Source organism: Oryzias latipes, chromosome 15, assembly GCF_002234675.1.
Source record: "Oryzias latipes chromosome 15, ASM223467v1".
NCBI classification, from domain to species: Eukaryota; Metazoa; Chordata; class Actinopteri; order Beloniformes; family Adrianichthyidae; genus Oryzias; species Oryzias latipes.
In genome coordinates, this window is record NC_019873.2 from 28,605,458 (window position 1) to 28,628,187 (window position 22,730).

At 43.6% G+C, this 22,730-nt stretch overlaps 4 protein-coding genes across 16 annotated transcripts in view; 2 read left to right on the forward strand and 2 right to left on the reverse strand.

Moving 5' to 3' along the window:
• Nucleotides 1-3,985, reverse strand: part of sipa1l2 (signal induced proliferation associated 1 like 2) — a 97,719-nt gene extending 93,734 nt beyond the window's left edge. For 3 of the 6 annotated variants that reach the window (XM_023963592.1, XM_023963589.1, XM_023963590.1), the window contains exon 1: nucleotides 3,736-3,983. The gene's annotated coding sequence lies outside the window, so the exon portion shown is untranslated. Of the gene's footprint in view, nucleotides 1-3,735 lie in introns of all 6 variants that reach the window. The other 3 variants (XM_023963588.1, XM_023963585.1, XM_023963591.1) reach the window with 2 other exon arrangements.
• Nucleotides 3,986-4,957: 972 nt separating this feature from the next.
• map10 (microtubule associated protein 10) lies at nucleotides 4,958-7,560 on the forward strand. Its single transcript, XM_011484721.3, has one exon. It carries the CDS (start codon nucleotides 5,065-5,067, stop codon nucleotides 7,372-7,374), a length of 2,310 nt encoding a protein of 769 aa, XP_011483023.1. The 5' UTR covers nucleotides 4,958-5,064; the 3' UTR covers nucleotides 7,375-7,560.
• A 5,554-nt stretch (nucleotides 7,561-13,114) lies between these two features.
• On the forward strand, nucleotides 13,115-17,291 carry ntpcr (nucleoside-triphosphatase, cancer-related). 2 transcript variants are annotated; one of them, XR_002291893.2, is made up of 6 exons: nucleotides 13,115-13,610; nucleotides 13,820-13,982; nucleotides 14,073-14,169; nucleotides 15,017-15,223; nucleotides 16,504-16,672; nucleotides 16,805-17,291. XR_002291893.2 is itself a non-coding variant. In XM_004077486.4 (5 exons), the coding sequence occupies exons 1-5, from the start codon at nucleotides 13,481-13,483 to the stop codon at nucleotides 16,582-16,584; spliced, it is 678 nt and encodes a 225-aa protein (XP_004077534.2). In that variant the 5' UTR covers nucleotides 13,115-13,480; the 3' UTR covers nucleotides 16,585-17,291. The 2 variants fall into 2 exon arrangements, 1 of the variants encoding a protein (XP_004077534.2); XM_004077486.4 differs by having other exon boundaries at nucleotides 16,504-17,291.
• Nucleotides 17,292-22,052: 4,761 nt separating this feature from the next.
• LOC101171105 (spectrin beta chain, non-erythrocytic 5) overlaps nucleotides 22,053-22,730 on the reverse strand; it is a 30,388-nt gene continuing 29,710 nt past the window's right edge. For all 7 annotated transcript variants that reach the window (XM_023963082.1, XM_023963083.1, XM_023963087.1 and 4 more), the window contains one exon: nucleotides 22,053-22,675. In XM_023963082.1, the coding sequence (XP_023818850.1) occupies nucleotides 22,449-22,675 (227 nt within the window). In that variant the 3' untranslated portion in view covers nucleotides 22,053-22,448. The remainder of the gene's footprint in view (nucleotides 22,676-22,730) is intronic.

Genomic DNA, 22,730 nt, shown 5'->3' on the forward strand with positions numbered 1-22,730 from the left:
TTTATAAACCAGTAAAGTAATGTCCATACTGGAAGCCATGTCTTTGGTGTGTCAGTCAAGCATCACGGCTGAAAAGGTTCACTCTCTCTGCAGGACGGAGCTTTAATCCAGAAATGTGCGTGGCCTCAATAGGTCATGTTCAACGTTCAGCTTGGAGCTGGTTTAAGCTGACTGTCATGATGTTTTTCTGACAGACAACACAACAATTCCTGGTAAACACAAACTGCTCACACACTAAAACAAAAGGGGGCTTTCTGTGGGTTTTGATAAGCATGCTCCCTCCATCCGCCGTCAGAAAAGCTCCTACAGTGTTCAGCGGCTCACTTCTGCCATGCCAGCATTTTCTCCAGCTCTCCTGTGATCTGGGTTTGACTGATATCCTCCTGCCTCCACCATCCTGCAGCCTTTCCTCAAGCTGCCCCACGAGTTTTTCTCAAACGTGACTGATGTGACGGCGACAGATTTGAGGGTGTAAACTGAAGCATGGAACAGACGGGGATGGGGAGACAGCTATTTCACTGAGAGAGCACCAACTGATGTCTACTTTCACAACAAGAAGACAAGGAAGAGGCAATAAAGAGCAATTTGTCCCTGAAATGTGATGCAGAATGAAGAAAAAAAAGCCCTTTAAATGCATCAATCTTTCAAACACAACATTGAGATGTTGCATTTTACCAAGAACGACGTCACCAGCGGCAACATGTTCCTGTGCATCCCATGAAAGATGCACAGTGGAGTTGTCCTATGGTGATGCCGGAGCAAAGCGGTCACTGGATGCGCGTCCCCAGCAGACATGAATGATGAAAACCTCAGAAAGAAGCGTAAATGTGGGGACGGCATTCTTCCCAGGATCCTCTGAAGAACCATGCACAACGCCTGTCATGCTGCTGCATTTGGAGCTCTTCTGCAGCAGTTTCTTTGTGGAACAAGAGATACATGCAAAAAAAAGACACCCCCCCCCCAACAGGGGCTTAAATCCCCTCCATAAATCCAGACTACAATCAAAACAAACGCTGCTAGAATGGGGGGAGCAGAACCGGCAGCATGTGATCCCCGTCTGCTGGTTGGTTGGTTTTGAAGCAACAGGATTTGGGTGGAGAGGCCTACCGAGACTAGCCGGTCAGCTGGTCCACACCAGACCAGGTTTTACTGATCCTCATCACATGATGTGGACTCTGGGAGTGAACAATGGCTTAAGGTGCATCTTAAGGGGAACCAAACTGGTTCTGAACAGCTGACCATTGGCTTTTGCTTCATCTTTTTTTAAACTAAATGACTGTTCAGCAGAAAAGCACTAAACGCTTCGCATGTCAAGGCTGCATCAGGTGCACTAATGGGTTGTATAACAATGTTTGTTTTTTTTGCTACTTTCAGCAATTTGTGGTTAAGCACTAAAACATTTACAGGCAATTTCTTTGTCAACCCAAATATGAGTAACTCCACGGTGGCGTCTCAGGGTCCACAGAGCAGCAGAGATCCTAAGCAGCTCTGCAGAGATAAGAAGTGGATATGGCCTGTGGGCATGTCACAGGAAACCGTTCCTCCACCAAACCTGACAGGTGCCTTTTTGTTCAGCTGAGCGCACTTTGTGCACAAACTTTATTTTGAGAGACAACCCTATCGGACTCAATTACTCATTCGCTGGTTAGTCATGCAGAAGGGGCTGTCGGAGGGGTGCAGTCAGGAATCTTTGCGAGGAATATGCACCGTTCTGATCCCTCACACACAAGATCTCTGTTTCAGCTCCGCCCAAAAGCATCGCCCACACGGCAAAACTACGGAGGCGGCTGCCTTCCAGATGTGCCGCCGCCGCCGCTGCTGCTGCTGAGATGGGGTTTCTGGGTCATTTTGTTTCATACTTAAAGACCCTAAATGGTTTAAAAAAATTATGTTTTGGGCGTTTTTAACATGTTCTTATGGCATTTTTCTGATGACGGACGACATATTTCAAGAAAACTAAGCTTTATATTGAATTTCTGAGTATTTCTTTATTCAAACCATTTGAATTTTTGTGATGAAGAAAATACGCTGAGCAGACCACATTCTGATGCATCCACCTGCAGACAAATAGATCCATGAACGCCTTCGCTTTACTCGCCTGAGCTGGAATCCGGATCTAAACTGTAGCTACAGTGTTGCTCACCATTTTTGTTGCACCGCTAATGTTAGCTTGGGGTTGCAAGGGGCTGTAAGCTAGTGGGAGTGCGTGTAAGCAGAGAGCTGTCAGCAATGGGGAGTAGAAGGGAAGCAGGCTGGCTCCACCCCTATGGTCCCGCCCACAACTCAGAAATCCTGCCGCTCTGCAGAAAATTTGTCTTAGGAAACGACAGGGGTTTTTAGAATTTGGCTCAAATCGGCTAATCCTAATAAAAAGACCACTGGGAATAAATCAAAAGAGGATCAGGGTGGAACTTTGAACCAAACTCCACATTTACCTTTGTGGTAACAAAATTAATCAGAGAATTAGAGCAAAACTCAATGAGAAAACCTGTTAAACATGAGATGCATTTGAGGAATGGGCCGATGCTCCACAACAGCACTAAGGTATTCACACATTAGCCTGCTGGATAAGTCACTCAGCTTTTCAGGCCCTGTCTCTGATGGTAAAGCTGAGAGGAGTTGTTTCTGTCTCTCCCCATGTCAAAGGTAAAAAAGGTAAAAATGTAAAAGGTTTTAGCGATATGACACTCCTGTCGTTCAGCACAAGGAATACTAAACCTCCCCAGACGTTAACCTGGTAAAAAAAAAGAAAACCAACACAGTCTCATGAGAACTAAGCGTGTTTAGATGAAATATGTCCAACCAACATGTCAAAAAATTCAAAGAAGTGATACATAAACAGAGGACGCTCACATCAACCCTCAGCAACACTTAGTGGTGTTCAAATCTTTCCAGTAAGCTCAGATAGGGCCTATTTATTTTGTTTGTATTAGGAATTTAGTTTGAGATGAGGCTAAACTTCCTGCAGGAAGACAGGAAAGGATACTGAGCTGGAAGACCTCCCAGAGGAGGTTTGCAGCAGGGGGGAGTCAGAGTTGAATTATCCTCACGCTCAGCCAGCAGGAAGGCAGAACTGCGCATGCAGGGTGCAAGCGGAGTGCTAAATATTATTATTTATGGTGAATCCAAATAGAAACTGGGTTAGCGGAAAAGGTCTCTTTGTCTGCAGAGAAAACAACTGCACCCAACTAAACACTAAATAAACACAAAAGCCAATTGTTTGAATAATTAAAACCACAGCCCACTTTCAGCTTAAATTAAAGCAGGTATCGTGAGAACTGGGCTGTGGGATTCACTTCCAGCAGAACGGTGGGGCTTTCATGTCCAGACCAGCTGAGCATCGGTGACTTTATCGCCCCCTAGCGGCCACAGCCAGGAACGACGCACAGAAATTCATTCAAAAATGCGGACTTCAATCAGTCCGCGTGAGGGTAGATGCAGAAAGAAACGTAGATAAAACGAAAAGACTGTTAGAGATGGTGGCTGAAAAACAAAGAAAAGAAAACAACGCGGCTGCAATTAATACTTTAACAAAATAAAAAAAAATAAAACACGGAATAAATCCAGCAAAAAAAAAAAAAAACCATTTTGTATTTAAAAGGACTTTCAGATAAATACGTGATTCTCTGATGCGCGACAGCAACTTTCCCCTTTAACCCGCGATACGTGATCACTTTCCTCCAGATGCCTCCGATTACTTCGCTGTTCACTCCACTGACAGAAAAAAAGGCTTACCTCAGGCACGCGGGCTCCCGGCCACGCGCGCGGGCACCTCACCTATCCCCGACAGGTACAAAAAAGCAGCGGGAACTGGAGCAGTCGCTTCCTTACATCTCCTTCTGTGTAGTCTCAGCCTCCAGACTGAAGTAAGGCAGAACCACAGCGATACCCAGCACCTATCCGCGTGATGATAACACGCAGGGACATAGGCTCCGCCCACCCACGCCGGCTGAAACCCCGCCCTGCACTTTGATTTTTTAGTCGGATTTCACGCCCGCTCCTGCCGGTTTCAAAATAAATGTGGACAATAACGGTGGAGTGGAGGCAAACTAAGGTGACCATCCGGGGGGGGGGTCGGGGGTGGTTCAACCCCACAGTGACGCCCTCTGGTGAGAGGCAGAAAAGAGCTACCCTCCCCACAAAAAAAAAAATCTCACTTTGAATTTTATTTTGAAAACCTTTTCAGATCAACATGAGGCTTTGCATTTGTTCATTCCAGGAGAAAATATAATAGATAGATAGATAGATAGATAGATAGATAGATAGATAGATAGATAGATAGATAGATAGATAGATAGATAGATAGATAGATAGATAGATAGATAGATAGATAGATAGATAGATAGATAGATAGATAGATAGATAGATAGATAGATAGATAGATAGATAGATAGATAGATAGATAGAGCTTTATTGTCATTGTATAATCACACTCGGTACAACAGTACAACGAAATTGCAAATATAATATATAATATAATAAAAGCTTCAACGTTTAGCTGGAAAGATTGTTCAAATATTATGGAATTCAATTCAATTATTGCTTATAATTATTATTTTTGGGTCATTCAATGTCTCTGAATATTTTCAAACAATATTGTGTGTTTTTTTCAGCTCTTTTGGTATTTATTCAACTATTGATGGTCACTGTGACATTTGTATTACTCAACTGATCAAGATAAAAAAAAAAGATTTGACTTTAAAAAGTTACTTGTAAAGCAATGCATTATAACATAAAGTTCAACAGTAGTTTAAGTGGGTTTATGTTAAAGAAAGTGAGAAGCATTTTCATTTCATTTAGTTCCAAATCATCTGTGGGTTCTTTTTGTGCGTGTTTTAAAACAATAAATAAATAAATACATAAGAAAAGTAGTCACACATATGGACTTCTGAGTCTTAGCTTCAATCGCCACTATAACTACATTTCCCAGCTACTTGGGCGCGCTTGTGACGTCAAACCCCCGCGCCGGCTTTGTTTCCATAGCACCGCTTGAAGCTTTTGAAGGCGTTTTCACGGATTAGCGGCGCATCGTTGGTTTCGCCGCGCAGCTTCTTTGTTGACAGAATGTCCGACGATGATGCGGAGAGTCTGTTGTTGTTGGAGCTTCTGGTGGAGAACATCCAGCTGGAGGGACGCTGCAAAGCCTCCCGGGAGCTGGCTCTGAGAGTCACAGTACTGGATTTTCCAGCGCTGCTCATTCGTCAGCCCCGGCAGAGCGCGCATGCGCAGAAAGGCGACCCTAAAGTGTTGGAATATGTGTTCAACAGAGGCAAGTCCTGCTTCTTCAAAATGAATTTGCGCCCATTGCTCGTCCGCCTGACCGGCAGCCCCCTCCATGCTCTGGTGCTGGATGTGACGGAGGAGAAGCCCAGATTACTCGGCTCCTGCCTGTTATCACTGGCTGAAGCCATGAGCAGAGTTTGGCAGGATGTGACTGAACGTGGCTCTTCTCGCCCCTCTTCCCACGGAGAACGCAGGCTTATAGGAATTTCTGACCCTTCGGGGGAGAAAGTTGGAACCATATCCTTGAGCTATAAACTGGCGTATCTGGGAGCAGGTTTATTGCCACACATCCCAGAGACGAGGGTGCAGGAAGGCACAGGGCAAGACCATGTCAGACAGGAGCGAATTCCTGCAGGGCCCCTTGCTTGTGAGGAGGAGCACCCACCCACAGACCCACCAAACCAGGCTGAAGGAGATCCAAACACCTGCGATGAAAATAAAAATGCTAAAGGGGGAGACAGTTCCGAGGAAGACTTCACTTTAGTCTGCCCCCCTCAGCTTTACTATTGTAGTGCTGCTCATGAGAATCCCAAAAAGGAAGACCACATTCTGGACTTTGATGCTTTAACGCTCGACGATTCAGCATCTGAGAAGGAAGACGAGGGATGTGAAAGTGCGCCGCCTCAAGGGCTGCCCGAGAGGGTGGTGGCAGTCGGCCCGCAAGCGTCAAGAAGCCAAACCGCTAGCGGGGGAACCCAGAATGCCCTCAGGGAGGCCTTACAACAGCTCCCTCTCCTTAACGCTCTCGTAGCTGAACTGTCACAGTTGTTTGGCGAGGGCTCACACCAGGCCTCCTCTGTTTACCGCGGCCAGGCGTCCTCAGCTGGACACAGAAACGCATCGCAGGAACTACACCGGCCCCTGCACACATGCAGACAGCCCTCCAGCTCCAGTTTAATCCATCTACAGCCCCCTCCAAGCAGCTCCAAACCTCACACAATGGTGAAGAGGAAAGACAGCCAGGAAGAGATTTTCCACGAGAACCGAAGCTGCAAAAGGGCTCACAGGAAAAATCTAGTATACGGGACGACTAAAACATTTAATCTGAGGCTGAAGCAGATTTCCCCTAACAAGGGAAAAAGGCGCGAATGCATGGAGGCAAAGAGTCAAACGGCGTCAAGGACAGCCAAAGGAAAGCTGAGGTCATACGAAACAATCCCGAGATCCAGCCAAGGAAAATCATTGTCAAGCCTGAGCATCAATGAAAATCCAGAAGTTCGGAGGCTCACGAGGAACTCTGCAGTGCAGGAAACAAGCACCGTGAGGCAAAAGACTCAGGGTGGGGGAGGTGGCATGGAACAAGGTAGACACACTCCAGGTATTTCAGAGAAAGCTCCACGTTCACCGGGAGACTGGACATGCATTCCCATCCTGAGCACAGAGACTGACCGCCTGCCCTGCAGCAAAGACGAGCACCAGCATCACAGCAAATCAGATCAATCAGAGTCTGACAGAGACCAAGACGAAACCCAATCTTCCAAAAGCAGCAGACGCTGCAGCACAACGTTTTCTTTATCCGATGCCAGCGGCCATGAGGGCGAGAAGGTGGAATACGCCGACGACTTTGACAGTTTGGCATCCAGTGATGCTTGTTCCCCTGACCCCTGGAGCGGCCCTGAGCCCTCCAGGGTCAAGACTCCCAGATCTCCTGACACCAACCATTCTGAATCTACCTCTGAGGGGAGATCTGCCCCTCTCCCCGTTCCTGTTAGAGCCCCGGGCTCTTCCCATCGAACTCTGATGGGAACTCACATCATCCGACCTCGAACCCACTACTCAGCTCTTAGTTTTTCCTCCGATGAAGATGGGAACGGGCCGTCATCGTCACAAACCATTCTGTCAAGAAAGCAAATGTTAACAAGAAAGAACCAGGAAGCAACTGACAGTGAGGACAGCTCTGTGACTATAAGTGGTGAAAAGTCCTCCAAACCCATCCAGAGTGTGGCAGAAGTTTCTTCAGAATCCATTTCCTCCTGCTCAGGTCAGGAGGAGGAGGAACTCCAGGATGAGGTTGGATCTCTGGATTTTAGAAAGGAGTCTCTTCACATCTCAAAGCTTGTGGCCAGCAAACTTCCTGGATACACAATGTAAAGGAAAAAAGACAATCTCCTTTGGGGTTTTTTAAAATCTGTAAAATAGTTACAAACAACAGCAAGCTTTTGGTTCACTTTAAACCAGACTATTGTAATCAATACACCAAAATATGTACACATTAGATGGTATATTAAAAGAATAGAAGTTCTTTGACTTTTTTTTAATAAAAAATGTGAAAAATCACTTTGAAAAATGTGTCCCTTTTATATTTACTTTAAAAAAAATGACCCACCACAATGAATATTTTTGTTGTTGCCTGTTTTAACAATTTTTTGCAGCATTTTTACTGATGATGGAGCTAAAAATGACCCTTAGAATTGCATTTCAAAGGGTATTTGTATTTAAATCAGTGTGAATCCCATGCAGACGAAGAAATACCAGCTCTGCCCCTTTCTGATCATCCACCTGCAGACAAACACATCCATGAGCGTCTTTGGGTTCCTGGTCTGAGCTGGAATCTGGATCCAAACTGTACAGCTGGATAGATCTGATACTGCTCGCCATTTTTGTTGCACCTGCTAATGTTAGTTTGGGGGTGTGGGGGGCTGTAAGCTAGGAGGAGAGCACATGAACAAAGAGCTCTCAGTTATGGGTGATGGGAGGAGGGGGGGTTGGTCTGTGCCAACGGTTTCGCACACAACTTAGAGGTGAATTTCAAATGAATGCGGCTGCTGTGCAAAAACGATTAAGTGAAGCTGTCACATGACGTGAATATTGATGATGTTTTATGACATCATACAATCATGAGCATGATGTCACACACTTATTCATGACATCACTATGTCACATCATGATGCAGTTTGTGCATGCAACCATGTCATGAGATCTTTAAAAAAGACATCGTATGACATCATAAGAAATCATAAGATATCATAAGACATTATAAGACATCATATGACATCATAAGATATGACACAAAAGTTTACATATAGACCCCTGTAAATTCAACTCTGTTGAAGTGAACGCAAGCGGGGAAGATCAGAGGAAATGAATCCAGAGAAAAAACGCCCCACAAGTAAACCCGGGGAAAGACAGAAAACACGCCAACAACAGAGCCCAACAATGGCATCTGTTGAAACCTCTGAGGTTCACGAGTTGGAAACCCCCAAATCTCCTGATCTCTCACAAGACGAGGCTGATGGGGTCTTTCAAGAAAGGGTCCAAATAAAAGGCAAAACTGTGCTAATTGGAGTCAATGCCCTTGTTCCAGTTGTGGAGAGACACCTAAACAAGATCTCTTCTGTGCAGTGGGCTTTGCTGAAGGAGGGACACATTGATGGGGAAACCTTAATCATTCTGGCTGAATTGGTTACAGAAATCATACACACATCAGTAACTGATGTTCTGAAGGTTCTGATTCCAATGGTCCAGAAGAAAGTTTCTCCCCGTCAAAAGCTCCCATCCATAAAAACCGTGCTGGGAAATGGCCTCTCCAAAAGCATTGCTCTTGTCCTTGGATTAAAAACGAAAATTAGTAGAAAGACCAAGGAACTGACAGAAATGATTGAGCATGAAATTCAACAAAAGGTGAACAAGGCATTGAAGAAAGCATTGGAAATGTCCCAAACAGCGTCTCTTTATGTCTCTGGATGTGTGTCAAACCTTAAACGTTTTCGTCTCATGGTGAAAAACACTGGCAATCTTCTGCAAAGCTTTTTACAGAGGGTAAGGATCACAAAGGACTGGACACACAGGAGTTCAACTGACTCAGATTTCACTGAGGAATCAGTTTACTCATTTCCAGACAGCTCTCAGGAGAATAAAATTGATTTTCGTGAGGCTGTGGAGGGTGTGATCAAGATCCTCAGAAAGTGGACCAACTGTTCAGAAGATGCGTGTGTGGATCAGGCAATTGAGATCACCACTACCATAATGAATGACATGGAGGAAGAGTCCAGGACTTCCACCAGGGCTCAGCCCTGTGTCAGTGTAGTGATGGGCCTTGTCAAAGACTTTCTTGCCTCACACTCACCAGCAGATGATCCAAAGGAACGCTTTGCTGCATTCGCAAGGAAACTCTTCGACCAAATGTTGAGATACCTGAACGAAGAATTCAAATTCAAATGCCAGAAGTTCCTTTTGATTGAGGCATCCAAATCCCCTGGGACATTACCTGGACAATCCGAGCACACAGTGGAAGCCCAACAAAGAGAAGTTTGTGCACTGCTGGACTGGGAATTGATCCTAAATGAGCTGCTCGGCTTGCTTGACGTGATCCAAGAAACAGAACCACATCCTCTGAACATGGAAACCGTCTCAAGCAAAGAGGGAATCTCACAGGTGTCACAAAATTTGGACAAGGCTCTGTTTGAGTACATGATGAAAAAATACGAACATCATCTTGACCAAACTGAGGAGTCCAAGTCAGAGGCAGTGAAGGTTCTCCAGTCCAACACCAGAGACGCCGTAAAAGAATTTATGCATGAGGTGTTGCTGTGGACAACAGAAGAGCTAACAAGTGACTTGTCTTCAAGTGATAAAGTCAAAAAAGTTCTGACAGACATTGAGGACCTCTTTAATGAGCTGCCACGGACAGCAGAGGACTCTAACAAGGAAGAGTCTTCAGAAGAATCATCTGATGGAGAAGATGATGATGACAGTGATGAATCATCCCCCTCATCTGATGATGATGATGATGATGAAGGTGATGAACCATCCCTCTTGTCTGATGAAGATAAGACAAGAGTGAATACATCAAGTGGAGAACCTGTCTCTTCTAAATCAGCCAAAGTGTCATCACCTACAGATGAAACTTGGAACGACACAGTTTTGACAGGCTTCCTGGTCATGATTTTATCAAACCACCTTAAAGAGAAAAAGAAGAACTCGAAGGAGGCGGCTGAAATCAAGACCTTAATTAAAAGTCTGTCAGTCCAGGTGCTACCCAAAAAAGCATCTGAAATCTACAAAAGCCTTGTAGTACCTGAGACTCTGAACAACATAAAGACAGTTCTAATCACAGACCTCCAGGAAAAGTTTGGCAACTTAGAAAAGTTCCTTAAAGCTGCTTTGACATCACCTGACTCGGTTGTTGAAGTAGTTATGGTCTGTGTAAAGGAGCACCTGGGAATAAGGAAAGAACCCTGCAAGAAGAGTCGCTTCAGAAGAGGACTGTCTCGCTTTGCAACCTGCATGCGCAATCTATTTTGTCCATGCAGAGGTGTGGTTGAGAGCGATTCTTAGTCTTTTTAGTTAAGCAAAAAAATTGTAGGATTTAGTTACATTTGTTAGAACAAATGTAAATTTAGTTAAAATTTTAGGATTTAGCTATAATTACAGGATTTAGTTAAATTTGTAGGATTTAGTTTTATTTGTAGGATTTTGTTATATATAGGATGTGGTTAAAATTGTAATTAGAAATAGTAATTTAAAGGTCAAGGTCAATGCTGCCATAGCTAAAAAACTCAGCTCTCAAAACAATGCTGAATTCAGCCATGAGGGGTAATTACTCAGAATTAAGAAAACACACGTTCACAAATCTGGAAGCCCCAATTCAGTAACCAGGAATCTGAAAGAAAGAAAATGTTCATTCAATTATTGTAAATAAAGAACTTTGAAGTTTAATTTTAGAATGTAAAGAAATAAGTTTTCAGTCTTTAAAAAAATAAAATAAAATAAAATAAATTAAAAAAATTCCCCCTCCATGAATCGCCACCTTACCGTGGTGGAGGGGTTTGAGGGCTCAGGTTCTCCTAGGAGCTAAGCTGTCATGGGCTAATACCCCTGGTGGGGTCTCCTATGGTAGACAGATCCTAGGAGAAGAGCCGGACTAAGAGCGGTTCTGAACTTTATTCCTAGTTGGCTTCATCAAAGATCAGTTGTGTCACCCGGATTGGCGTCTCTGGGTCCCACCCTAGATGACCAGGAGGCCCTAGCTATGAAGGTCATGTACCCTTGAAGGGATCCATGAATATGGGCCCCCACCAGGGGCCCTAGGTATGAGAAGCATGCACCCCCGAATGAACCTCTGATTATGTGCGCTCCACCAGGTTGGCCTAGGTTGGAGACCAGAGGAAATGAATCCTTAGGAAAAAGACCACAAGTGAACCCGGAGAAAGACAGAAAACACACCAACAATGGCATCTGTTGAAACCTCCGAGGTTCACGAGTTGGAAACCCCCAAATCTACGGACCCCACAAGATGAGGCGGGCGGGGTCTTTCAAGGAAAGGTCAAAATAAAAAGCAAAACTGTGTTAATTCAAACTACCAAATACTGAATCACAAAAAACGACCCCGTTACAAATGACCAAATCCAGAAACACAGCAATGAAAGCGGAGACACGGCTTCTAACAGAAAGGGACGTGATATAAAACCAATCGTGGATGATTTTATAGTTATATATTAATGTTTTTTATGTGGACATTTTAAATACACAAGACAGTCAAAAAGCATTTTTATTAATCGTATTACCACAATAAAAATTACAACAATGTTTAGCAAGATAAAGTTTCGTGTCCCATTTGGTAGTAAGAGTTTTCCCTTTCCCTTTGCAGCTGCTCGCTTTTGTTATTCTTTTCTCCATCTTTTGCTGTTGTGTTTTGCAGCCTTAACGGAGTAGGTACCATAACCATTGGGCCTGCAATAACCGTTCAGGGTCCTTTCAATTGAGGAAAACGTTACACTACGGTAGCCCCACTTGGACAAACAGCGTGGAGATCTGCTCGGGCTCTATACGTTTCATTTCATTTTTCCTTTTGTGACCTAAAGCTCTTTTCCCTCATAAGTTGTGTCTGACGTAATTCTTTGTAGTGTTTATAGAGATATTTTGCCACAAACCACTTTGTAAAAAGATCTGTGGCTGTTAGAATGAACCTGCTGCTCCACACAAGCGCACCGTGTCTCAGTGCAGAGCAGCTGTGTAGCTTCGTGTTCGCAGGCAGGGAAGGTGCTTTGTTATAGTGTGCAGTCCGGAAAAGGGTTTGGAACGCAGTCCGTTCTGCTGCAAATGCACTTCATAACAATCATAGCAAAAAATAAAAGCACGTTTAGAAGATAATCTCACTATGTGTCGGAGCTCTGTTTGTTTACAACAGACCCCATAATATCTTCTTCTGGTAGTATCGGAATTTGTCCAGGCCAATCACTGTCTGACACGTCATCGGACCAACGGGCAGTCAATCACAGAAATGGCGTATACTTATGTTGTTCTACCTGTTCTACCTTACTCACCAAGGCGCTTTACAGTCACAGTCCCATTCACCCATGCACACACACATTCACAACACACACATTCACACACTGGTGGCGGTATGAGAGGCATGCCGAACACTGGCACCAACCTACCACCAGAGGCAAGTTCAGTGTCTTGCCCAAGGACACTTCCACACATGGCAAGGCAGGAATCGAACCTGCATGTTACGATCATGGGTCAACCGCCCCACCGCTGCACCACAGTCGCCCAATGTGACCATAATGTGACGTCAACCCCGAACGGTTGTTGTAGGCCGAATGGTTATGGTATCTACAACGGAAAGGGAATACCCTTAATACCACAAGTTATGCAAAAACTTTACCTTGCTAAATATTGTTGTCATTTTTATTGTAGTAATACAATTTAAAAATGTGTTTTGACTGTCTCATGTATTTTAAATTTCCACTTAAAAACAGTAATAAATAAATGTAAAATAGCCTACACAATTTGTTTTTTTCTATTACGTCACTTCCGGGATTCAGGACGTTCCCTTTCTGTTAGAAGCCGTGTCTCCGTGATTTGCTTTTGTGTGTCAGGACTCTGTAAATTGTTCTTGGATTTGCTTTTGTGTTTCATTATTTGATCATTTATTTCTGAGATTGTTTCTGGTGCTTCATGATTTGTTAGTTTTGTACCGCGATTTGTTGTTGGATGTATCTCAAATCTAAATGTCTTGCACCTCTCGGCCACCGTAACGAACAAAACGGAATTTGAATTGAACTTTATTTATTTCGCTAGGAGAACTCACTCGTTATTTATTTATTTATTTTCAATTCTGAAATATAAACCTATATAATAAAATGTTCACCATGTTTTTTTTAAATTGCTATTATTAAATGTAGTATAATGATCTGATAAGCAATTTCATTTTTGTGTCGATCTATTTTTGAGTAAAACAAGTGTAGAAAAAATGACATCATCAGTTATCAAGCAGCGCCGCCGACTTTGCGCATGCGTGGCGTATGTTTACGGAAGTGACTTTTTGGAGCGGGTCGTTGGCTCGTCGATGCTGAAGCACGTTTTTCTGACAGGACCTCCAGGTAACTTCTGTAAACCAGCGAGGTTAAAATGAAGGTTACTGTAGCAATATGCAGCGGTCAACCTCGACTCCAGCGTCGCTTTACTTAAAGCTTATATTCTTGTTATGAGTTCGTTGAAGCGTTGAGATTCTGTTGGAATTGTAGTTGTTATTAGCACATATGAATGAACCTGACGGATCTGCTGTGTGTGCTGCGTTTTTTTTCCACAGGTGTGGGTAAAACCACCCTGGTCCAGAAAGCCTGTGAAGCTTTGTCGTCCTCAGGAGTGGGAGTGGAAGGGTTTTACACCGAGGAGGTCAGAGAGGGGGGCAGGAGAGTGGGCTTTGATGTCGTCACGTTGGCGGGGGAGAGAGGCCTCCTGTCCAGAATCAGGTAGCAGAGGTTTCTCAGTCAGTCCAACCAAACAGCCTGCCTGCCTTCATCGTCTTGTCTTGACTCCTCTTCCTCCTGTCTGTCTGGCAGAGGAGGCGCTGCTGGATCTCACAGCACACACACAGTGGGACCATATGCGGTTGACCTGCCTTCATTTGAACGTGTGGCCCTCCCCCTCTTCAGAAACGTGAGACGCCTTTGAGTTCTGCATCCTCCATGATCACACACAGTAGAACACTTCCTGTTGGTAAACCACCAAGCTCTGACGTTCTCACATTTAATACCCACTCAGTGAAAAATGCAGTTTTAACATGTTTTTGTGGCATTTTTTTTATTAATTCAAATGAGAGATGCAGATGAAGAAGATACTGTTGGAAAAACCCTGTATAGTGACGTAGGTGTTACAGTCGGCGGGCCATAAGCTTTCTGATGCATCCACCTGCAGACAAACACGTCCATGAACGCCTTTGTTTTCCTCGTCTGAGCTGGAATCTGGATCTAACCTGTACGGCTGGATAGATCTGATACTGCTCGCCATGTTTGTTGCACCGCTAATGTTAGGTTGGAGGGGCTGTAAGCCAGCGGGTAAGAGTGGGAAGGGATGATGGGAAATGAGGAATCTGCACCAACTCAGAGGTGAATTTCGAATGAACTCCTGTTGCTCTGCAGAAAACTTGTTTCATAAAAGCAACACTGGTTTTTGATTTAAAAACAGTATCTTCAGAATTAAAAGTATACTTTGAAAACAGATCAGAAGATGATCAGAGCGGGACTTAAAAGTACCTCTTGCTAATTGAACCCCTCCAGTGGCGTTTTTAGGGCTGGTGGTGTCGACTTCCTGTCACTGACCTGCTTCATGGAGCGTCATGTAAAGTCATCCTGCAGTGACGGAGGGAACCAGTCCCGCGGTTCGGGACAACTTTTTTTCATCCTTTTACAATCTTGTATTGAGGGAGGATAGATGTTTACGTTTTTTTTATCAGCTAAATCTGAATAATTTTTGAATGAAACATTCTCTGTTTGTGTGTCTCCAGCTCAGGTCGGCGGGTAGCAGCAGCACGAAGGTGTTTGTCATTGATGAGATTGGAAAGATGGAGCTTTTCAGCCAGTCTTTTGTCAGAGCCGTGAGCCAGACTTTGGACAGTCCCTGTGTCATTCTGGGCACCATACCTGTTCCCAAAGGCAGACCCCTCGGGCTGGTCGAAGAGGTCCGGAGCAGGAGAGACGTCAAGGTTTTTCATGTAAGTAAAAATCTGTTTACATGGGAAACTCGCCTGGGACACTATAGGACAATGTTTGCATTGTGTCTGGTGTTTGAACGGCAGAAGGGCCATGACCCCACATTATCGCTCAGCCTTTGAAGGATTAAGTGGTAATCATGCTAGACTGAGTCCACAACAAAAGAGCATATCATATGTCAAAATAATTTGCCAGGGAAAACTGGACATTATCATGTAAAATGCCTACTGAGCTCAGCAAATATTAGGTCAGAGAACGGTCATGAGACAGTCTGGCTAGAAAACGGGATTATAAACTCACTGATGGACGGGGGTCAGAGATTAAACACTAAACATGCGGTCTGATTATCTTAAAGGCCCACTCTGACTGAAAATGGTTGTTTGGGTGTTTTTGACACTAGGCGGGGCCACAAGCTCCCTGCCCCTCTTCTTAGCAACAGAGAAGGAAAGGGGGGCGGGGTTGACCTCTCAGAGGTACATTTTTCTTCTACCGCTCTGCAGAAACTATGTTCTAGAAAACAACACAGGGTTTTGGATTTGAGAATGACCAAACTACAACACCCAAAAAAATGAACCCAAAAAAAGGAAAATTTTGCGTTTCAAATGGTCTTTTAATTATGATTTAACCTAAATCCTAAAACCTGTGTTGTTTTCTAGATCAAAACTACACCTAAGACAAAAGAAAAGAAAATTTTGAGATTTAAAGACGTAAATTAACAAGAAAAAAAAATCAAATTTATGGGAATTTTTATTTATTTACAAGAAAGAGTTTTTTCTTGTAAATTTATGACTTTAAATCTCAAAATTGTCCTTTTTTTCTTTCTTTTTTTGTCGTAGTTGTAGTTTGATCACTTTCAAAGCGTTCCCAGTGGTCTTTTAATTATGATGAAGCCCATTTTAGCCTAAATCTAAAAAAAAACGTTGTTGTTTTCTAGAACAAAACTACAACTACGACAAAACATTTGTTTTTTAAAAAACTGAAAATTTTGATTTTCAAAGTCATAAATTTACGACTTTACTCTCGTAATTTAACAGTTGTGATCTTTTTTTCCATTAAATTTAGGACTTAAAAGTTGTAAAAATAAATAAAAATTGTTGGTGAACTGTTCCTAAAACTCTGTCGTTGACAAAGGATCAAAAGATGATCGGAGTGGAACTTTAAGGTGGACATGGAATCAAACGGGGGCTTGTTTTAATTCTTGTATATTTATCATTTTGATGCTTGGTGTTTGATATTGATTATGTAGCTGTAAGTCTAATCGCTCCACCCCTCCTGCTCGTAGGTGTCCAAAGAGAACAGAGACGCTCTTCTACCAGACATTTTGGCGGCTCTGCAGGAGTGTTTACAGCACGGTGCAGCCTAGTCTGGATGTTTGGAGCGGTCAAAGAAAAAGCTCTAAAGGGGTTTTTCTAAGAGGAGGCTGGGTGCGTTCGCGGCTCCCCAACACCAGGGTTTGTGACCTGCACCGCATCCAGCGCCGTTAGTGTGTCACATGCATGTATTTATGTATACATTGCTCCTTTCTTCCATTCATGCTGCCTTAAATTGGATTGTCTGCTGAATAATTGATTGGGAGATGGAAGACAGAGAAGTGGAAATACCCCCACTGCCTGCTCGGTCTGCAGAACAGCTCCACATCCTCTGAGCCATTTTTCGGAGAGGAGCTGTCATTCCTCATTTGTTCTCATAAAAGTTGATGTGAACATGCATGCTACACGAAGCTGAGGCCCAGCGAATGCTTCTAACTCTTCGCAGCGGCAGCCGCCGTGTCTCGTCCACTTGAAGGCTTTGTTCATCTTGAAGCGATCAATATTTGATCTTTTTTTTTTGTGTTTTCTTTCCCCGGTTGAAAAAAAGTAAAAAAATAAAATTATGAGGAGTTTGCTTCAAAACATGCGTTTCAAGTTTTTTGTTCCCATTCATTTCTTTAAAAATGCAATTCTGATTAAAAGAATGTTGGTAAACTTCTGATTGTTTCCATTGAAAAGTCAGACTGAAAATCTTGCCTCTGTCATGTTTCTTAGAGACAGTCTACAATAAAAGATGGTTGCCTGTAGTCCAGGATTCGGCTCCGGGGTCACGCGTGGCGCTTTGACTCTTCCTTTGTGCCTCCCGGTTGAAGATTAATAAAATGCTTTTAAATTAAATAAATAAAGTATTCTTTAACGCATCTGGAAAAACAGAACCTTATTTTTGCAAACAGTTGTGCGAGGCTCCTGACTACAATACCCATAATGCTCCAACAATCCATGAAGCGGGTCGGCTTCTTAGTTGACCAAAGTCAAACATTTTGACAGATTTTTGCAAACAGCAGAAAATCAATTTAAGGTTAGGAACCAAATACGGTAATTTAACGACTTGATTTGATTTAGTTAGATTTATGGATTTCTGACTGAGATGCACCAACAACAATAAATGAAATGGCTTATTTCAATTATTATTACTTATTTACATATTTGCTGCATTGAGATGAACACAGCGTGTCTTTTATTTTGAAAGGAAGTCAAGTGAACCTCAAAAGTTTTTCCTATTTTGGAAAAAAAACACATTTAAGGATTTGTTTCATCTGTTCAAAAAAACAAAATGTGATCTATGTTTATCCCAATATTAGCATCAGCATAAATCACATGATGTTGTTGAAGTGAGACTTAGTGGTTCCTACTGGGTCAGAGAGAAATCCACCTGATTGGCTCTTAATGTGGAAGGTGTCCAAACCCTGCACTCTCCTGCTGACGTTGTCGGTATTGAAAACCAATATTGCCCCAAATTCTCTTGTAATTTATCAGGACTGTATGATAAACATATAAAAATGGGTGAAAAACGATCAAATACACCTCCTTTAAGAAATAACGTGCAGTCATATCAAGGTAAAGGTTCTGTTAGCAGATCTCAGTTAACTAAAGAATTCTATGTGCTTGAATCCATTCTGTGCATGAATGCTTGTTTGGTTTACAGCAGCTGAGGTGCTTTCTGAGCTCTGAAATGTGACGTTCAGCTGCAGCAGCGCTGCAGGAGCCCAAAAAGTCTGCCAGCTGTGCTGCAGGTCTCTTTTTTTTCTCGGCACCAAAACATCTTTAGGTCATTTCAAGGTGAAAAAAAGCTGTAAAGGCTGTTCTGGCTTGTTTCTCACTGCTTGCGTAAGTGATGCGACCCGTCAGGCCGGCTGCCGAAAGGGTTGCCAGCTGCGATCTGCGTCAGACATGCTGCTGTGCCAGCATCTGTTCGGCTGCTGACGTCCCGCTGCATCGGCCCGCACCAGCACTCACTGAAAATATCCATCCTGTCAATACTGCAATGGTAATCTTTTTGGAGTGGAATGGAAACGTGATGATGTGACGCGGGCTTGCAGGCGTCTTCCCGCTGACAGCCGTCTGCTCTGGAAGGTGAGGTTCTGCAGCCGGCTGCAGGGGAGCAGACGGGTTATGTAATGCTGACAAACATCCATGTCATTCTTTGAGGTAATTCATCCTCTCTGTTGTGATAAATATTCATCACGGAAAGAATGTACCTTCTCTACATTTCACAGCTTAAAGTAGGAAAAATATAAAGAAAGGATGCTATAAGGAACTAAAAAATAAAGAGGGTCAGAAATGTTTGTTTTTCCAGAAAATGCTTGTTGCCGGGTAAGCCTCAACGTTTGAACAGCTGTAGCATCTCCAGCACCTCATCGTGGGACTCTGAAGTAAACCCAGACATTTGTGCAAGAAGCTGACCAACAATCTAAGACAAAAGGGATTTGGTTGTTGAAGGGAGGGGTGGAGTCGGGTAGGTGGCTGCCGCTCTAATGAGGACTCCTCTTTGGTGCCTCGAAAGGACGCCAGGATGAAGGAAACGGCCTCGCCATTCCACTGCTTCAGCTTTCCACAGACCCCACAGAAGGTTTCCTGGAATGATTGTGCTGTCAGGCCCTAAAATCAGGGTGATGTTGGTCGTGGGGTCAGTGAGTTCTCCTAAACTCTGCATCAGGTTTGTGGATCAGAGTCAGTCTGGAGCAGCACAAACTGAAGCCCAGGTGTTTGTCAGCCAACAGGGATGAGAAGAACTGAAACCGTCTTCATGCCTCTCAAAGCTGGAATCTGCAGCTCCACGGACCAGGATGGATGGAGCTGGTCGCTTTCACGGCGACTTTCTGGTCTTTCGGTTCAGTTATGGGTTATTTTAACAAAGACAAATGTTTGTTTCCAGTGCAGAAGAAAACTGAAGAGAGAAATCATAAAAGATCTGATTATTTAATAAAAATTAATAATCTGTAGATGCAAGACAGAGATGAAAACTGCTCTTAACCCTTGTCCTATCCTAGACACTTTAACATTGGGAGTTGGGTCATCTAGACCCACTAGACAGTGCTCTGAACCTTTTTTCTTCAATGATTTGTGAACTTTACTGGTGTCCATGGATTTCATGAAATCTTTCCACCTTTATCCACCTTTGTCATGGTAGGGAGAACACGTCAATGTAAGGGGGGGGTCATCTAAGATGGCCATCCATCCATCCATTTATCCATCCATCCATCCATCCATCTTATTAACCTGTTGTGTACCTTTAGGGGTCACAGGGTTGCTGGAGCCTCTCCCTCCCAGCTTCTGTCGGGCAAAGGCAAAGTTTTTAGCTGAAATCCAAAAACCCGTGTTGTTTACTAGGAGTTGTGGGCGGCAATGTTGGTGCTGAATAACCCCGGCCCTCCTTTCCATCACCAATAATAACTTAGCTCTCTTGTTTACATGGTCCCCTTCTAGCTTACAGCCCATCACAACCCCAACCTAGCATTAGCGGTGCAAGAATAAAAACATAAGACGTTCATGGATCTATTTGTCTGCAGGTGGATGCCTCGGGATGGGGCGGAGCAGGGAGCTTGTGGCCCCGCCCACAGTATTTTCCACGATCTTTTTCAAACTGCATTTTTTTCGTCTGCTCCTGACTCACAAAGATTTAAATAAAAAAAAAATACCCAGAAATGAAAATTTGAGCCTAATTTTCTTCATAAATGTCCTCCTTCATCAGCAAAATGCCACAAGAAGATGTTTAAAAACAGCAAAAAGAGGATTTTGGTCAGAGCGGGTCTTTACTTGACGTCCTGCGCATGAACACATTCCTAAAGTCTTCTCAAACCAGCCTTTGTCGTCTGTTTTCCTGCAGTTCTTCATTCTCTCAAGTCTTTCCAGGAAACTCCACGTGTGAGTCGGTGTCTCCTGACAGGCTGCACACATTAGTTTCAGCTGCTGAGGTCGGTTGACTCTTTCACAGAGGCTGCAGCTTAACTCTCATAGTGCTTTAACATTACAAACCTCTCTGCTGGAGCTTCATGTTAGACAAGATTGTGCCGTAATGCCTTTAAAAATAGACACTATGAAGGGTTTAGCATGCATAGGAACAATAAAATAGTGGTTTTCTTGGTGTAAAAATGACAGAGGCAGGAATACGTTGCCATGTCTGCAGGGGGAAGTCATGTGTAAAGAGTCATGCATCTCTCCAGAGAGCGATGCATGATTCTGCAGCCAGGTGGGGTCAGGGCCTGAGGACACCTCCCTGCTGTTTCCCCATGCTCCAGTTTTCCGGTGATCTCTGGGTCTCATGGCATGAGGGGGCTGACCTCCGTGAGTCTCTTGGCTCGTGAACCTTTGGGAGGACGCGTCACGTCTGCAGTGGTCAGACAGCTCACGTCTGCTTTGTGGAGCAGCCGTTGACCGCACTGCGCCGCGTGAAGCCGCTCTCGGAGAGAAAGCCTTCAGCGTGGTGACACGCAAACGTAAAGTGCTTCTCTGCCTGAGGCCCCCCAGAGCAGGAGGGGGAGCCGCATTATGGGAGGTGTCAGCAGAATGGATAGAGGTCAGAGGGGAGACTCTGTGGACAATCGACTGGCTGGTCTGTGTCCTTCGGTGCATAAAGGATGTGGCTGTCACTAAAATCATGATGGAGAAGAAAGTCTTTCAATTATTGTGGAGTAAAAAAAAAAAAAAAGGTGAGCGGGAGACTCAGGAAAAATCGCTCCAACAAATCATTTTTACCAAATTGTGGGAAAATGTGAAAACGGCCGACATGTTGTAGGTCCTGTGGCCATCCCATAATGATTACAAAACTTCCCTGAGATATCCCTGTACGCCTGTTTTAGTGTGTGTTCAGACTGAACACGTTTGGTGAACCAGATCTCATTTCCACTGATAATCCAGAACAAATTTTCAGTCTGAAAACGCCCAAGCGGACCCCAGTCCTGGACCAGGAACCGCTCTCTGACCCGTCTTTGGGGGAGGTCTCGGTTTGATTCCAATCGGACTGAGCTTCGGTTCGCGCTGAGATTTCCAATCTGAATGGGCTCCGTGCTCGGACCGGAAAACTGGACCAAACGGCCACCGTAGCCGGGATACGAGATGAGACATAAAGCATGAGGAAACATTTGTGTTCTAAACACAAAAATATTTTTGAAAGCAATAAAAATAAAAAAAATTGGGAAAAAAAGTTTTTGAAAGCAAAAAAAATGTAACGAATTACAAAGAAATTTAAAGCAAAAAAAAGTTTTTGAAAGCCAATAATATGTAAGCAAAAAAAAAAAGATTTAAAGCATAAAAAAGAAAAATTGAAAAAAGTTTTTGAAACAAAAAAAATTAAGAAGAAAAATTTTTAAGCAAAAAAATTTTGAGCAAAAAACAAAATTACAAAAACAAAGTTTTTGAAAGCAAAAAAAAAGTTTTTGACAGCAAATTTTTAAAATTTATTTTATATTTATTCAAGAAGTATTTGAAAAAAAATATTTCGTATTTTCATTTGCAACCTAGAAAGTTTTGTTTGCAACGTGGTGGCATAACTATCACTCCATACCAAAGGAAAACATCTGTAAAGGATGTTTCTCGTCTTTTATTATATTTTGTGTTAAAAAAAGCTCCTAAACACAATGACAACAGTATCAAACTGCTGATTCTTTTAGGAACTACGACAAATGTTACTAAAAGCGTCAAGCACCCAGAAGATTATCAATACTTCAGGACAAAGTGATCAGGATATCAGCTGTGAAGAAAAAGCAACAAAAACAAAAATCCACCGAAGAAACAAACACAGAAGGATCCAGAACACACCGACACCCTGCTTCCTAAAATATCAGCTGAAGCGAATTAAACAAACCCAACAAACGTGAAGCAGTTGTTTGCATCATAAATACAGTCAGTAGTAAAGCTGCTTGTGTCCCTCAGTGTGTGCTCAGCACATCACGGCCTCTCTGTCCGAACATCTTCACACTCAGAGCTCTTTCTTTCCAAAGAACTTTTTAAAGACCGACTTGCTGCTCGGCCGAGGCAGGCTTGCGAAGCTCCTCAGATGTGCGTCGCACTGCCACCCTGCTGAGGCTGGGAGTGGAGACTCGCCGGCCTTTTCTCCCACCACCAGAGTCACTGAGTAGTTGGAGCCTTTCTCCAGGCCTTTTCTTGCTGGGGAGGGCGCCGTGGGTTGGATCTTTTGGTAAGTTGCTGCATAAAAATAACACAGACGGTGAGTAGACAACTCATGGACGGACAACTGGTT